Raw genomic sequence first — 16,731 nt, 5'->3', positions numbered from 1 at the left:
ATAGCACCATTTTTCACACACAAAAGAATCAGGTGTTTTAGTGACAGAATGACTGACCCCACCAGGCGGAGAATTTCAGGGACACAGCCTCCTATGACAGAAAACATGTTCTTCGGGCTGCCCTGCCAAATGGTCCAATGCACTGTCAGAGTGTATTAGCATTTCTGTTCTTCTAATGAACCATTCCAAAAAGTGTTCAGCTCTAGATACAGCAACAAATCTTTACAAATTTTAGTGTGGCAATCCGAGTTTATCTTAAACTATCTGGGCGAGTAAATCTAAAGTCACTGTGGAAGAGAAGACTGTTTCTACCATCATGGTAGAAGCACCACACCTTTTCCAGAGGTGTGTTGGTGCTGGCTGGCAGGGGACACTGTCACACTGCTTGTGACAGACTTGGATCTACTGATTTTGCTCCTCAATAAAGAGAAACAAGAAATACCACATATATGGATGCAAACTCAGCTATACAGAAAATACCCATTTCTCTTTAATTTTAGTACATTTCATTGGTCTCTTCCAGAATGGCTTCCAAGGAGAAAGGTATAAACCTCTAACAACCCTTTACTAAAATTGGGGGCGGGGGCAGGGTTTCTTTTTACAGTGAGAGCAAGTAACCCCAGAATTACTGGAAAGAGATCAGAAGAGCTCGAGTCTGGATAAGGGGGCAGTAGGATGACACATGGAGACCTGCTGAACACACAGCTGCTGGAGGAGAAGGGGTAGGGTTTTGATCCTTGCCAAACTATGAGAACACTGTAACTGTGAGGTCAAGTTCCCGGGAAAAAGGAGTACTCCAGTTCTGGACCAGCTCCCCATCTGACCCTGTGGCCCTCCTTACCGGGTACCCATTGAGAGGCTGAAAATACAAGTTTGTGTCGGTGATGCACACGTGTCCGGGATTCGTCACCAGCGGTGTCACCATTTCTGCTTTGCATTCCATGTGCAGCTTTTCAGAAACACTCTGGAATCTGACCATACGGTTTTCAGCAAAAGTAAGAAGAATCATAAATCAATACTTCCTAGGTTTCACTTTCTCGAAGGGAGCTACAGTGTGACTATGCACGGGATCTGTCTGAACACTACACTTAATACAAGAAAAATGGCATTATAAACTGGTTGCTTAAATAAAACTGACATTCTTAAAACAAAAACAACAAAACAAAAAACCTGACATTCTTTTAAGTGGCAGAGTAAGAACTCAAACAACAACAGATGAGTTTATCACAGAAGAGAAGACACAAATAAGTAATACCAAACAACCCCTTACAGCTGAACTATTTTTCCTCCCAAAATAAACTGACCTTGAAACTATTCTTATATTAACATATTTTTCTATTGTTGTGTCTCTAAGTCCTATTTTTTGAGTCACAGGTGCCATTTACTTCGCACAGCATTGGTAAGGCCTCGAGTCCATAATTACAATTACTTGAACGTCAGTTCCAAGGTATGTTCTTTCGTGGCTTTACTGTGGTAAAACCAGTCAAATGTGATTTTTCCACTACCCCTCCTAAATTATTTAACTAGGCAAAAAAGTCCATTGTCTTTTTGCTTTACTAATTAGTTAAAAAAAAAAGTCAGCAACTGGTTAAAAAATAAATCCCCGCATTGTTAGCAGTAACAATGGGATGACAGCCTACAGGACAGACTTCTACCTCCTTAGGGAGTGAAGGAGACCTCCCAGCTGTCACCCTAACCACACACACTGGCTAGAAGAGCTTCACAAGCCTTTTTAAAAGCCGTCAGGAAGCTTAAGATGCAAAGAAACGGGAATGAAGAGAGCAGCTGCTGGGTGATGATGGCAAGAGGCGCCGCCTGTGGCAGACAGAAGGGGAAGGGCTGCGGATAGAGAGAGGTCTAGAGGGAAGTAGGGTAGAGGCACAAAAATGCCGCCACTAGGTGGAGAGCAGGGGGGAATGGCCCAGGGTTCAGAAGGCTTGTGGCTCAGCTGCAAGGCATGAAGGTGTCTCCAAGGTCCTTCAAGTGCTTAGGTCCTGAGCCCCTCTGGAAGAAAATCTCCATCGCTCCCCAAAAGAACTGCAGGTAGCAGAGATGGGGACTGTAACTATGGCTGCTAGGAAGGCTTCGGCCGCTCAGAGCGCCCAGCACAAGAAAGGGGGCACAAGGAGGGGTGAGCGCGCAACCACTTCTGGAGGTAAACAGCATTTAGTTGGGTCTCCACGTCCAGAGAAGAGAAATGAAGAATTACTTAAGCAAGCGGAACAACAGACTGGACATAGCAGAGACGTCCAGTCAGGCTGAAAACAGGTCACAACGAAGTGGCCTAACTGAAACTAAACAAAAGATAAAAGAATAAAAGCAAAAAATACAGAACAGGGTATGGGAGACCTGAGGGAATATATAAAACACACTAACATAGGCATGACTCCAGTTGTGGGGGAAGAGATAGAAAACAGGGCAGAGGAAATGGGGAGGGAGGGGACGCCAATTCCTAGATGCCTGTTAGCCCGAAACCCAGAGGTCCCCAAGCAGGATAAGCACAGAGAAATTGGCAGCGACATGGAGGCAACAGTGAGACACATGCTGTGGCCTCAGAGCCAACACGGACACCAACAGATAATGGAAGGAGAATCTCCACAGTAGAGAAAGGAGCACCAGCCAACCTAGAATCCCAAAGGCAGCAAAGACGAAGGGGAAACAGCTCTATTCCCCCAGGAAGCTGAGGGAAATCATCTTGAACAGATCTGCATTATAGGAAATGTTACAGAAAGTTCTTCAAGCTGAGGAGAAAGGATGCCAGATTAAACACACGGGGGCTGCAGAAAGGAAAGAAGAGTACCAGAAACAGCACATGGTTAAATATCTCAGTAAACAGAAGAAAATTAATCTTTCAGTATTTTTAATTGACATAGACACATATGTATGTATCTAAATTCTTGAAAAAGCTAATGACTGTTTGAAGAAAAAGAACACTGTGTTGTGCGTTTTATGCAACATGGAGAAATTTAATATAAGACCACAAGATGAGAGTGGGTGAGAGAGCTCTAAGGAAGTCCACTGGTGTAAGGTTCTCACACTGCTGTACAGTTGTGTCATGTCACTGGACACACACGATGGTACAAGGTGTGTACTGTGATCTCTGGAGGAACCACTAAAATGACCCAGAGTGGCACAGCTTAAAAAGTCAAGAGAGCTGATAAAATGGAATACTTAAAAATATCAGACTGACCCAAAAGATGGCAAGAAAAGAGGGTCAGAAAAACAAAGAACAAATGGAATGCTAACATAGTGTTATGACATTGGGTTTAAAATCAACCATAGCTACATCATCATAAATGAATTAAGGGCACCTAGGGGGCTCAACTGTTAGGCATCCAACTCCTAGGGTTTCCGCTCAGATCACGATCTCAGGGTTGTGAGATTGAGCTCTGCATCAGGTTCTGCACTGAGCATGGAGTCTGTTTCAGATTCTCTCTCTCCCTCTGCTCTCTCCCCTGCTGTACTTGGTCTCTCTCTCTCTAAAAAATAAATAAAAAAAAAATGAATTAAACATCCCCATTTAAAAGGAGAGCTTGTCAGACTATAAAAAGCAAGACTCAACTATATAAAGCATGTGGTTTTCAGAAACAGAATAAGGACACAGGGGGGCACCTGGGTGGCTCAGTGGGTTAAAGCCTCTGCCTTTGGCTCGGGTCATGATCCCAGGGTCCTGGGATCGAGCCCCACATCGGGCTCTCTGCTCAGCGGGGAGCCTGCTTCCTCCTCTTTCTCTGCCTGCCTCTCTGCCTACTTGCGATCTCTGTCTGTCAAATAAATAAATAAAATCTTTAAAAAAAAAAAAAAAGAATAAGGACACAGGTACAAAATAAAGGGACAGAAAAAGATATTAATGTGCAAACATACCACATGAAAATACTGGTATGACTAGATTAAAAGAAGGCAAAGCAGACTTCAAGACAAATAGCTAAGGAGGGATACGTCCTATGATGAAGGACTCAATGCATTGAGAAGACATTACATTTAAATGTACACGAACCTAACAATATAGCTTCACAATATACAAGGCATAAATTTAACAGAAATGGGGGGAATAATTCCACTATCATTATTAGCAATTCTAACACTTTTTTCCCAGTTACTGATGGAACAAATCCACAAAACATCAACAAAGTAGAGATGATCTGAACACGATATTCAACAACTGCAGGGTACACATTCCCCTCTGGGACTTGGGAAGCATTCAGCATGACAGACCATGCACAGGGCCTCCAGAACAACTCTCAGCAGCAGCGGACTGAAATCACAGAGCATAGACTCTCTGAACTGAGATGGTAGTCAACTGAAAGTCAGTAACTATAAAATAATAACAAAATCCCCAAATACGCGGAAGGTAAACGACATACTTCTTAATTAACCCACGGATCAAGGAAGAAATGATACAGGAAATTACAAAATGTTTTTACAGTAGCGGCACTGACACAGCATATCAAAACGTGTGGGACGTCTCTGAAGCAGTTTAGAGGTCAAGTTACAGAGAAGTACTAGTTGTATTACAAGAAGGTCTAAAACTGGCGGTCTCGTCTTCGTAAGACACTAGAAAAAGAAAAGTTAACCCCCAAAGTAAACCAAAGGAAGGAAATCGTAAGAGTGGAAATCAATTTTACATAAAATGGAGAAGTAGAGAAAATTCAGTAAAGTCAAAAGTGGGGTCTTTGAGAGGTTAATAAAATTGGCAACCACCTGGCAAAACTGATAAAGAAAGAGAAAAGACAAAGCCTTGGTATAAGGAATGAAAGAGGGGCCAGCGCTACAGATCCTACTTACATCAAAAGGACCTTAACAGCTTCATACCAATAAACCTGGTAGGAAGAGGAAACATTTTTTGAAAACCACAGCTTACCGAACAGGCACAAGAAGACATGAACAACCTACACAGTCTCCTGCTAGTAAATAAATTAAATAAGTAAGAACACTCTGGCTGTATACTTCGCCAATAAATTATGTTAAAATTTTTAGGAAGAGATACAATCCAACACACTTTCAGAAAACAGAGGATGAAAGAACATCGCTACACTGATTTGATGAGGCTGACCTAATCCTGATAGCAAATCCTGACAAATACATTAAAGATTTACACAGCAATATACCTCATGAGCACAGATGCAAAAACCCTTTACAAAACACTAGCAAAGCAAGTCCAGTAATATCAAATCATGTAAAAAGAATATATCATGATCAAATTGCATTTAGCCCATGAACGAGGTTGGTTAATACCGAAAAAATCAATCAATGTAATTCACAACATTAACAGCATAAAGTAGAAAAAAATATGGTCATTTCAGTAAGTGCAGAAAAAAAATATTTAACAAAACTTTAAAACTATTATTTATTTATTTATTTTTTAAAGATTTTATTTATTTATTTGACAGACAGAGATCACAAGTAGGCAGAGAAGCAGGCAGAGAGAGAGAGGGGGAAGCAGGCTCCCAGCTCAGCAGAGAACCCGATGTGGGGCTCGATCCCAGGACCCTGGGATCATGACCTGAGCCGAAGGCAGAGGCTTTAACCCACTGAGCCACCCGGGCGCCCCTCTAAAACTATTATTGAAAATACTCTCAGCAAAGCAGGAATAAATGGGAGCTTCTTCATTCTGATTAAGGGCATTCATGAAAAACCTCGGCAGCCTCATTCTTTAGTTGTGAAATAAACCCTTCTCCTGTAAGATCAAGAACAGAACAAGGATATGCTCCCATCACATCTATTAATTAAACAGTAAAATGAAGCAAGACAGAAGTAAAAGCCATAAGGATTTCTGTGGAAAGGTCATTATCCACCGATTAAACAAGCAGGTATATAGAAAACTCTATGCAATCTATAAAACACCCACCACGACCAATGAGTAAATCTGGAAATGTCACAGAATACAAGGTGAATGTTTAAAAACAACTACAACAACAACAAACACTGTAATTCTATATGCCAGTAACAAATAACTGGGAAAATCAAATTTAAAAATATCCAAAAAATCACCGGTCTAGGAATCCGTTCAACCAAATGCGGCCACATTGACAGACTAAACATGTAACAGTGGGGGAAAGTGGGCTATCCTTACACCTTCTGTCTAGATGTAAAATTCGCCCCAAATAAAGTAATTTAAAGGGGATGTTTTGGGGTACAAAAGGGAGAAACTTGACTCTGAAACTAGAAATCACACGGTGTTAGAGAATCATCGGTACCCGAGTATTGTAAGAGTACAGAGGAGCGCCAGAGAACACCCTTCGACGAGACGCATGTTGAAATAGTTATGGGTGAAGTGTCATGACGTCTTGTAACTCGAGTGATTCTGAAGGAGCATATTTTACACACAATACAAACACACACACACATGCACACATTACCTACACATATACGCGCATATAACACATAGACAGGCACACGCACCCTCTCACAGAGCATGCACGAACTAAAGCAAATCTGACAAAATGTTAACAAACCAACACCGGGTGACCCGTAGGGTATCTGTGTTCATTAGGTTTCTCTTTCCAAATTGTGGGGATTTGAAAATTTTCAGAATGAACAGTAGGGAAAAATAAATATAGTTAGCCTTCATTTCTTCAATAAGAAAGTTATTTCCTCAGAACTATGATGAAAGCTTATTTTGGCAAAAGTTTATTTTTTTCTTTGAGAGGAAGTATATAGCACTGGAACATCTTATTTTATACGGCAAAAGTTTCTTCTCCAAATTCTTCAGCCTAACATTTTAGGGACTGGATTTAATTACAACTTCCAGAGTGAGCCATTTTCTAAATTAATGTCATGCTGAAGCCCAGGATTGAAAAAATCGCAACTCAGAAGAATTATGCATTCTAAGTAGGTCAAAAGAAGCTAATTCCTCTTACTCCTTTTCCTTCCTAAAATGGAAGCTTTTCTTCCCCCTGGCAATCCACTTACCTAATATATCCTGCCAGTATTAAAATAGAAAGAAAATTAATGCTATGTAGGTGAAACAGAAAAAGGAACAAATATAAACACAATACATTATTGGCCAGATGGCTTTACTGGCAAGTTCTTCAACACTTTAAAATGTGGTGGAGGGTCACAAGTCTCACAAAGATAGCAATAAAACAGAATATCACAAACTGACCTTATTTATAAAACATAAGCGTCTAACCAAAGCCAAGTATCATAATCCATAAATGAATCAATTCAACCAATACAGTCTATGTTGTCCTAAGCTGTAGTGACCTATAGGTTTAGCAGAACTCTAAGATGAGAATCTAAAATAAAAATATTTAGTGAATAGGGCCTGCAACAATTTGTACTTAAGATTTTGTATATATTAAAGAGTTTACATATAAAGTTAATGGAACTGATCACAAAGTTTAGCAGGGTTGCTGAAAACAATATGAGTACACAAACATCCCCTGCATTCTATAAATCAACAATAAGCAGAAAGTGAGCATTTTAGGACATCATTTACAATACCATCAGGAATGTGTACTAAATCCAGCACAACAGAGGAAAGACCTTTATGGAAAAAACCACAAGGAAGACATGAAAGAAGGCCTAAAGAAATGAGAGATTCATTGCGATCACAGTCAAAATCTCAGAGAGCTTTCTTTAATGGAACTTGACAAGCTGTTTCTAAATATATGGAAGTGCAGCATAAGGCCGAGAATAGTGAAGACACAGATTAAAAAGGAAAACAAGGGGTGAGGCCCAGAACCTGCAGATGCCAAGAGTTGTTACAAAGCTACATGACTGATACAGTGGTACTGTAGATGATGCAAAGCTACTTAGTATAAAGCAAGAGAGAAATAAGAGAACAGGTTCATATAAAAACGTAATTATTAAAAAAATAATTATTTGCAGGAAATATATTGTATATTTAGAAAAACCAAGAAAATCAATGAAAAAAACCAGTAGGAATGTAGTCTCCTGGTCCCTGCAGGATGCCTTAGTAAGATACTGATCACAGCCTGAAGGGTCAGGAAAGACTTTGCAGAACTACCAACAGCTAAGCTGAAATCAGATGAGTAAGTAAGAGTCAGCCAGGTGCAAAAGAGGAAGGAGCCCGAGCTGGGTAAGCACAGGCAACACTTCCAAAGGCTCCGAGGGAAGAGACCATGGGCATGCTTGGGGTCTGCACAGACGCAAAGAGCTAGCACACAGAATTCGAGACAAGCCACCAGCGACTAGAGTAGTGTGCAAGGACTAGATCTTAAGCCATGGAAGGTGAAGATTTCACCCTGAAGGCAATGGAAAATCCTGAGGAGTTTTAAACAGACAAGTGATATAATTAAGTTCTTTAGAAAAACCACATTTTCAAAGTACACTCGGTGCAGGAGGGAAGAGAGGACAGGAGAAGGGAAGACCGGGGTCAGGCGGATAAGCGAACAGCTGTTATGATGTTCTGACTGAAGGTGATGGTGGCCAGAACTCAGGCAACAACAGTGGGAAAAGATGGTGACAGACTAGAAAGACTTAGGGAGCATCAGTCAGTCAGCCTGGTTGACTGGCCAACGTCGGGATGGAGAAGCGAAGGCCAGCGCCAGTCCTGACCACGAGTGGGTCTGGATGCTGCAGGTGGTCACACGGGCAGTTTGGGACAAGCTGAAGCAGGCATACAGGTGTAAGACGTCTTTTAGAATCAGGGAGAGAGGGGCACCTGGCTGGCTCAGTCGGTTAAGCACCCAACTCTTGATTTTGGCTCAGGTCGTGATCTCAAGGTCCTGGGATCGAGCCCTCCATCAGGCTCCGTGATCAGCAGGGAGTCTGCCTGAAATTCTCTCTGCCCCCCTCACTCACACGCACATGCACTCTCTCTCACATGAATAAATCTTTAAAAAAAAAAAGAAGAAGAAGAAAGAAAGAAAAAGGAAAAGAATCAGGGAATGAAATCATTAACTTACCTGTTCTTGTCAAATGACGTCCTAGCCAAACGTGACTGCAAAATAGCTGTTATCTATGAAAACAAAACCATTTAAAAATAAGCATTTATGAGTAAAATATCAATACAATTTAATTCACAGTAAAGACAACTTACTTTAGAAACTCTTACCATGGCAGTTTGGTCCCCTAGTTTGTCCAGGCAGGATGCTCTGTGAAGCTACAATATGAAAAATAAACAAGAATTTGTTTTTTTCGCTAAAACAGTAGAAAGGTATTTCCTTAGAAGCAATGAAAAACAGCAATCATTCTGTTACTTAGTAACGGTTAAGATCACTTCTGCTATATCTATGACTTTTTCCTAATACACAGTTTTCAAATTCCACATATTCAAGTAAATCTGCTTCATATTTATAAAAGAAATTGTTTTTAGTGAGATGTATGAATATGATTTCTTTTTTTTTTTTTTTTTTTTTGAGTTTCTGCCTAAGTTTGCTTTGAATTCTCTGCCCCATGAATGCCCGACTGAGGCGCTGGCTTACTTGAAGCAAGGTCTCCACCACGTCTTCCACTTTCCCTGAAACATCCAGTTCGAAGACATACTCCATCTTGCCCTAACAAAAAAAAGGAAATCAAATCAAATCAAAGGACGGGGAAGAAGCAAGTCAAACCGTATTCCTTTAAGAACATCTGCAACCCCTGCTGACCTGTGTGCATATCTGCCCGCATCCCACCCTGGAAGGGGAGAGTAGATTCTGTCGGACTTCCTGCTACATGGATTATTTCATCCCTTCTGCTAACTTCAGGCTTAGTTTGTGGTTCTTGTGCTAGTTTCTCGAGGTGCACAGTTGGGTTTTTAAATCTGAGACGTTTATTTTCCTTAATGTAGGCAGGTATCACTACAAACTTTCCCATTAGTGCTGCTTTAGCTGCATCCTCTAAGTTTAGGCATGTTCTGGTTTCAATTTTGTTTGTCCCAAGATATTTTTTAATTTCCCTTTTCATTTCTTCTTTGACCCACTGGTGGTTCAAGGGTGTTGTTCAACTTCCACACACTTGTGAATGTTCCTTCTATGTATTTCTAGTTTTATTCCACGATAGGCAAAAGGAATACTTGATATGATTTTAATCTTGAATTTATTTTTATTCATTTCGTGACCTAACGTGATGTAGCCAAGAGAATGTTCTGTGTGCCTTTGAGAAGAATGTGGACTCTGCTGCCGTTGGGTCGAGTGTTGTGTCCCTTAGGTCCATCTGGTCCACAGTGTTGTTCAGACCTGCTGTTTCCTAAATGACCTTCTGTCTGGATGTTCTACCCGTTACTAAGTGGGGCACTGAGGTCTTCTATTATTACCAGGTTACTGACAATTTCTCCCTTCAATTCTGTCAATGTTTGCTTCAAATACTTAGGTGCTTGGAGGATGGCGGGGGGCTATATACTATGAAGATTAATGTGATGTGTCACACGTTGTCTTCTTCTTCTTGCCCCGAGGGAGAGTCTGCTGGGCTGCTCTGTCCTCTGTCTGCTGGTCTATGGGTCCCCTGGAGCAGCAGCCAGATGTCCAGCTCCCCCTTGTTTTCAATGGCCCCATGCATCTAGGGCATATGCCAGCTCCTATCGCTGCTCCAAGACAGGCAAGACAGAAGCCAGTCCCTTGGGCAGCCACCCCAACAGTCAGAACACTAGGCACACAGTCCAGTCTTGTCTCTCCCTCCCCAACAGAAGCTGGGAGCTGGGAGTTCCCTCCCATCACGTGGTATTTTGCCCAGGGAGGGCCCACACTGAAAGGATGTTACCAACATCCCCATCAGCCTCAATGAGGCTCATTTCATGCTAACCTGGGGTGCAGAGCCTCTTAACTGGTTTCCAGGTTTGTCACAAAAGGGACCAGTCCATGTATCATTGACTGAATGAGGGTCACCATGAGAGGAACAAGCACTTTCTATTCTGTCATCTCTCATGGTCACTATCAGTGTCACTATTCCCCTCTTTTTAAAATCTGGAAATCCTCGGGTGTTCTAATTCACACTGGAACAAAAGTGCTTTTCTTTGCTTCAGACAACCTCCCTCCTCTCTCTTTATATAACTTTTCAGTGGGCCAAGAACAGCTTTGCCCTTCAAGTGGGTATCAGGAGAGCCTTAGGAGGGAGAGCCCTCCAGGCAGTGGTTCTCAGCTTGGGGGAGAGGCATCCCCACCTCCATGAGGCTTGTGTCAATGTATGGAGGTACTATCCAACAGCAGGGGTGAAGGTATAGCAGGGGTATCTGGTTTAGCCTGGGAGCAGGCTGCAGGGAAAGGGATGCCCTCCCCCTCAATTAAGAACTAACCTTCCCCAATGCCAACAGTCCCACCAGAGAGTAAGTTAATCTCGTATTTGTGGTTTCTGACTAACTGGCACACGCAAGTGTTTCTTGTGCATAAAGCCCCAAGGCCGCAGTGTGTGGTCCACATGTCCCATGGGCGCTGACTAAGCACTGCAGAGACAGACATTCAGCCTGCGGGGCTCTTTGCTCAGAGAGGGTGGCTTTTCTTCTTCACAGAGGTGGCGCTATGCAGAGCACTAGCCTGATGTCAGTCCTATAAAGACTCTCTCTTGGTCAAAGTTACCCTTTACTATATATTAAGCTGAAGCAAAAGAATTAAATAAAGCACAAAATGGTTAAATGTAACATCTACGCTTCCTTGACAAGTCCTGGAAAACCAGACATTGAATTCAAGTCTACTCATAGTTTCTCCCAATTAAGAGAATTTATAAATTATGACTGAGCTCCCAAATAAGGGTATTTTATAACTTATCAGTATTTCTCAAGCATTTAAAAAAAATACATTCTCAGTAATATCCAGTAAATAATCTTATAAATGATACATATTCTGATTTCAATTTCTAATCTAATAATTTAAGCTTTCTTTTCTCCCTTATTAGACACATTTGTTTTTAAGTCAAAGAGTTCATTGAAAGCTCTTGGACTAAAGTCTGTGGCTCCCTTGGGTAATTTTGTTATAACTGCTGGTAAGAAGCTTCTAAATACACATAATTATTATATTTGATTAAAGATGTTAATAAAGTCACAAAATCTTATTGCTTAAAATCACTATGCAAATTGCTAGGAATAAATGAAAAGCTTTACTTACCCTTTCTATTTTATATGGGGCAACAATGTTGTGTTCTTTAATGAAATACACCTGAGAAAGAAAAATCAATACTTGTAAAATAACTAAAAATTTTCATAATAATGAGTTACCATAAATTAGGATATTATGAAGGGAATTTAAATCATTGTCACATAATCTCAGTTTCCAAAAGAACCTGCATTGATCTTAGTCTGATGTAAGAATAACAAATATTAAATTAAAGAGATTCATTAAGGCAAAAAGGTAGCAACAATTATTGAATAAATAAAATATTTAAGATGTTTTATGAATTCTGTACTTGTCCCAAGTAACCAAGTAGATGGGTGAAAGAAGCTAATCTAAGTGCCTATTTTCTAAGAAATGGGTGAAACAGAGTCACTATGGTATGAAATACATTTATTAAAATCAAGAAATTTCTCTAGAGGTGATCTGGGCACACAGTGCCTTATACACACAGCCAGCTACTTACACTGTAGGTCAGTAACCATGTGCAACAAGCAATGTCACCCCCAGAGCCATCAACATGGAGCTGGTCCCGTTAGCCCTGCCTTCCCTCCTGTTTTGGTGAAGGGTGTGCCTGGGCCCTCGAAGCCAGTCACTCGACTAGGCCACAGAATGCAGACCTCCCTCTACCTGTCAGCTGTTCAAAAACTTTGGTTCTGTGTAATATGCTCGCTGCACTTTCTCCCGTTTGAAACAAACCATTGATGCAAACACTCCCTTGGTCTTACATCCTCCTTTTGCCATTTCTGTTCCTCTTCGTGGCAAAACCCTTTGCAAGAGCTGACTGTAGTCTCTCCTGGGCTTAGGATAGGTTTTCAGCTGCACCACGTTATGGAAATCCTGTCCTGAGAAGGTCATAAAAGGTGCAGAGGATCTCCATGTCACCAAACCCAAGAGTTTGTTCTAAGGACTTCCTCAATTCTGTTTCTCAGAGCAGGCGAGAGAGCTCACGGTTCTTCTGAAGCAGTTTCCCAGTTGGTTTCCAGACGCTGGCTCCTGGCCCTCCACGACCTCACCCGCTGCTCCTACTGTCTCCCCTGTGACCCTCTGTCTTCCCAACCACCGCTGGCAGAGCCGCTGGGCCTTTGTCTTAGACCCTCTGTGCACACTCAGCCCCTGGGAGGCCTCATCCAGCCCCAGGGTGTTACCCACGGTAACCCGTTCTCTTTCTCATCTCCGTCTCCTCCATGAGAACCACACCAATGCTTCCAAACGCCCATTGGGCTTTTCCTCTCAGAGGCCACGTTATAAACAAAGCCTGCTCTTCTCCAGGCTTCTTCACAGCAATAAAGGCATGGCTATCCACCCTGCTGGAATCATTCCTGATGGTTTCCCCTTGTACCTTGCAACTAAGCCATCCGCGCATCTGTGGGGTTTTCCTTCAGAATACATCTAGACGCTGACCACCTCTCACCCTGCCATCGCTACCATCCTGGTCTAAAACCCCTGAGTTCTCAGCACCCCAAAAGGCCCTCCTGCTTCTGCTCATGCCCCCTACCCCTAGCATATTCTCTACCTGGCCTCCAAGACTTGTGCAAATACATACAAAGCAGGGGGCGCCCCTCCTCCTCTCAGCTTTCCAGGAGAGTTTTGCTTTTGTGCTGTATTCGGACTCTTAACTGTGGCCCGCAGGCTCTCTGTGACATGGACCCTGCCACCGCTCAGACCCTTCTGTCCAGCTGCCCTTTGTGTCTTGCCCCCAGCACCCTCCTCCTCACCGCGCCTGCCGCCCACCAGGATGCTCCCTCTCAGGGCCTCCGCAGCTCAGGACACTGCCTGGCTCATTCGCTCAGGCCTCCTGAGCGGTGTGCCTTCACACGCAGCCCCAGTGGTTCTATCCACAGCAGCACACATGCTCCTCATCCTTCTCTAGCCTTCTGTCCTGTTGGCATTGTCTTCATTATAGAAGATGTCTGCTTACTGTCTCTTCCCCCATCTCAAGGAAAAGTCCTTGGGGAGAGGGGATTTTGGTATTTTGTTTTTTCCCATAGCTTCATAACCTTAAATATATTTCCTGGATATAAAAATGCATGACAAAAACTATTATTTACACACATATACCCTTCTTTATTCTAAAATTTGGAAAGCAAATCTGGAAGCAAAACTCTCTAATACTTGGAAAACTTTCTAAAACTTTCTAAAATTTGGAAAGAAAACTTGAAAGCAAAAGAAGCAAAACTCTCTAAAAGGCTAAAGGACCATAACATTATTTCTTTTTTTTTTTTTTTTTATTTGTTTATTTGACAGAGAGAGATCACAAGTAGACAGAGAGGCAGGCAGAGAGAGAGAGAGAGAGCATAACATTATTTCTGAAACAGTGTGACCACTTAAGGTAATCAAAACCCACAAAAGTTGAGTTTTGGGGTTGTTTTTTTTTTTTTAATTGTATACCCAATCCAGGAAGCTTGACACAATTCTAGAAAGAGTAACTAATGACTGGTCACCCCGGATGTGAAGCTGGTTTTGAGTTTGCCTGACATGAGACCTCTTCCAGTAAGTTTGTAAATAAAGTACAATGGATAATTTTTATAATGGAAACCATACTTCTGACTGAAAAACTACTTCTTCCTTTCCAGATATGGACCTTCTAACAAGAGGCCATGAAGCAGAAGGATACTTCAGAAACAACAAGAGCACAGGTACAGGCCTGAATTATTAATAATGGTGTTCTGCTCTCCCCCCATGACCCAGAGTAGTAGATGGCTACAACCATTTGTCTCTATGCCAGTTAAAACAACATGAAGTTAAAGATAGGCTGTGAAATGCTTTCTTCCTTAAGATTCATTGACCTGTGGAAGGCAGACCTAGAAAACTACCTAATGTGGTATCTCCCAACTTTCTAAAAATATTTTTCAATATACGTTAAAAAGTGCTCCATGAAAAGAAGAGGTAAGTGGTCCAAAAACTACTGGGAGCACCTCTGCTCCCAGCCCTCTGCCTCCCTGAGACCCTCACAGCGCTTCCTCCAGACCCTCTCTCTATTTGCTGAGGCACTGAGTCAGGTCCCGAAGTAGAGAAAGCCATATCTTTGCTTCCCACAGCTTCTCCTACACTAACCTGAGCGCAGAAGGATGTTCCTTTGAACACTTCATGGAACTAGGGCTCTGGACATAGTTGGGGCAACATGATCTCTAACCCTCTCATCTTAGAGATGAACAAGGTAAAAATCCAGAGCAAAAAGCACGAGAGAGCGTCCCTCCACTCCCGTCTTATTTATAAGTTAAGAAAAATACAAAACTAAACTAAAATAGATGAACTACGTGTATGACAGGAGAAAAACCTTGTTTTTTTCTCCGTGTTGCTGGTATTAAGCATGATACTGGGAACATATGTGTATGCTGAATAAATTTGGGATGAGAAAAGGTCAGGACCCCAAGCCTCCTAACTTGTACGAGATGGCATATCCTGAGTTGGGGCCGTGGTTGTCACCAGGAGTCACCCTGAGATCCCCCTCAGGGCTGTGCTGCTGGCTTCCCTCTGAATGGCTCAGAGGTTGCAGGAGAGACCACAGTGCTTCCAGCTCAACCCCCACACTCTGGCAGGACTCCTGAGGATAAAGCCATAAACCTGTAGGCATCACACAACTTTAAGAACATTAAAGATCTTGGGGCACCTGGTGGCTCAGTCAGTTAAGTGTCTGCCTTCAGCTCAGGTCATGATCCCAGGATCCTGGGACCAAGTCCTGCATTGGGCTCCCTGCTCAGTGGGGAGCCTGCTTCTACCTCTGTCTGCTGCTCCCTCTGCTTGTGCTACTCTAACTCTCTCAAATAAATAAAATCTTAAAAAAAAAAAAACAAACCCAAACATTAAGGATCTCATGACAGATCACAGCTTTTTAAAAAAATATAGTTCTCAATGGTTCAATCTTAAAAACATGTAAACATCTATGCCAACAGTCTTCATCTGAGATTTCTACAAATAATGTCAGTGCTAAAGAAAAAAAAAAAAGGTATGTGTGTGTCTGTGTCTGTGTGCCTGCATTCACTCAGGTTAGGAAAAAATATTTACTATGTGTTTCTTACCTGACTGAAAATGAGTGAAATCTCCCCGGATTTTGCCCTACAATGCAGATAAAAGTCATTAAATATATAAACTTATTTTGGTAGAAGTAAAATTAAACAGTTAGTGACAATGACATACTTTGCAAAGTGTCTATTGGATCCATTTTCTCCATGTTTTCCTATTTTTATGCAATCTCTCAAAGGAATCTGGATAAAATTGAGAGAAATATTACAAAAATAAGCAAGGATAAAATATACACAAAAAGTAGGAATGTCTCTATTCAAATTTAAAATGCATTTACCTTAATGATGGGCTGGGATATTACATCTGGTTCAAAAATAACTGATTTTGAACATATTTTTAAGGAGCCTCTGATTTTCCTAGGGATCAAAGTACAAAGGATTATTATTAGTGAACACGATGAAAGTAAAAAAAGAATCATAATATATTTTAACTAGAAAGTAGATAACTAAAGCATTAACTGAAAGAACAACAATATAATTATTTTAATTACATTGACCCCAGGCCAATGGTTTGCCAACCCAATCCTATTATTCATTAGGAACTGAAATTTTTATCACTCCTTCTGTTTATTATCCAGAATTCATCAACAAAGAACAACTTTACAGTATATATATATATATATATATATATATATATATATGTATGATCTGGAGTACAGTATTTATCTATGATTTGAAGTACAATTTGTACAAAGAAAGCAGAAAAAATAGCCTGATTC

The 16,731-nt window shown here is 41.5% G+C and overlaps 1 protein-coding gene across 4 annotated transcripts in view; it reads right to left on the bottom strand.

Annotated features, from left to right (window-relative positions):
* The window catches only part of LOC111155379 (neutral sphingomyelinase activation associated factor), a 58,285-nt gene that overhangs the window by 21,334 nt on the left and 20,220 nt on the right, over positions 1-16,731 (bottom strand). For all 4 annotated transcript variants that reach the window (XM_022515530.1, XM_022515531.1, XM_022515532.1 and 1 more), the window contains exons 3-10: positions 16,291-16,369; positions 16,128-16,195; positions 16,010-16,046; positions 11,985-12,035; positions 9,393-9,464; positions 9,023-9,070; positions 8,874-8,926; positions 842-971 (exon numbers count right to left, since the gene is read on the bottom strand). In XM_022515530.1, the coding sequence (XP_022371238.1) occupies positions 842-971; positions 8,874-8,926; positions 9,023-9,070; positions 9,393-9,464; positions 11,985-12,035; positions 16,010-16,046; positions 16,128-16,195; positions 16,291-16,369 (538 nt within the window). The remainder of the gene's footprint in view (positions 1-841; positions 972-8,873; positions 8,927-9,022; positions 9,071-9,392; positions 9,465-11,984; positions 12,036-16,009; positions 16,047-16,127; positions 16,196-16,290; positions 16,370-16,731) is intronic.

This window comes from Enhydra lutris, unplaced genomic scaffold (assembly GCF_002288905.1).
Source record: "Enhydra lutris kenyoni isolate GAN:26980312 unplaced genomic scaffold, ASM228890v2 scaffoldscaffold41, whole genome shotgun sequence".
In the NCBI taxonomy this organism is placed as follows: Eukaryota; Metazoa; Chordata; class Mammalia; order Carnivora; family Mustelidae; genus Enhydra; species Enhydra lutris.
This window is presented reverse-complemented; position numbering and strand designations above follow the sequence as displayed.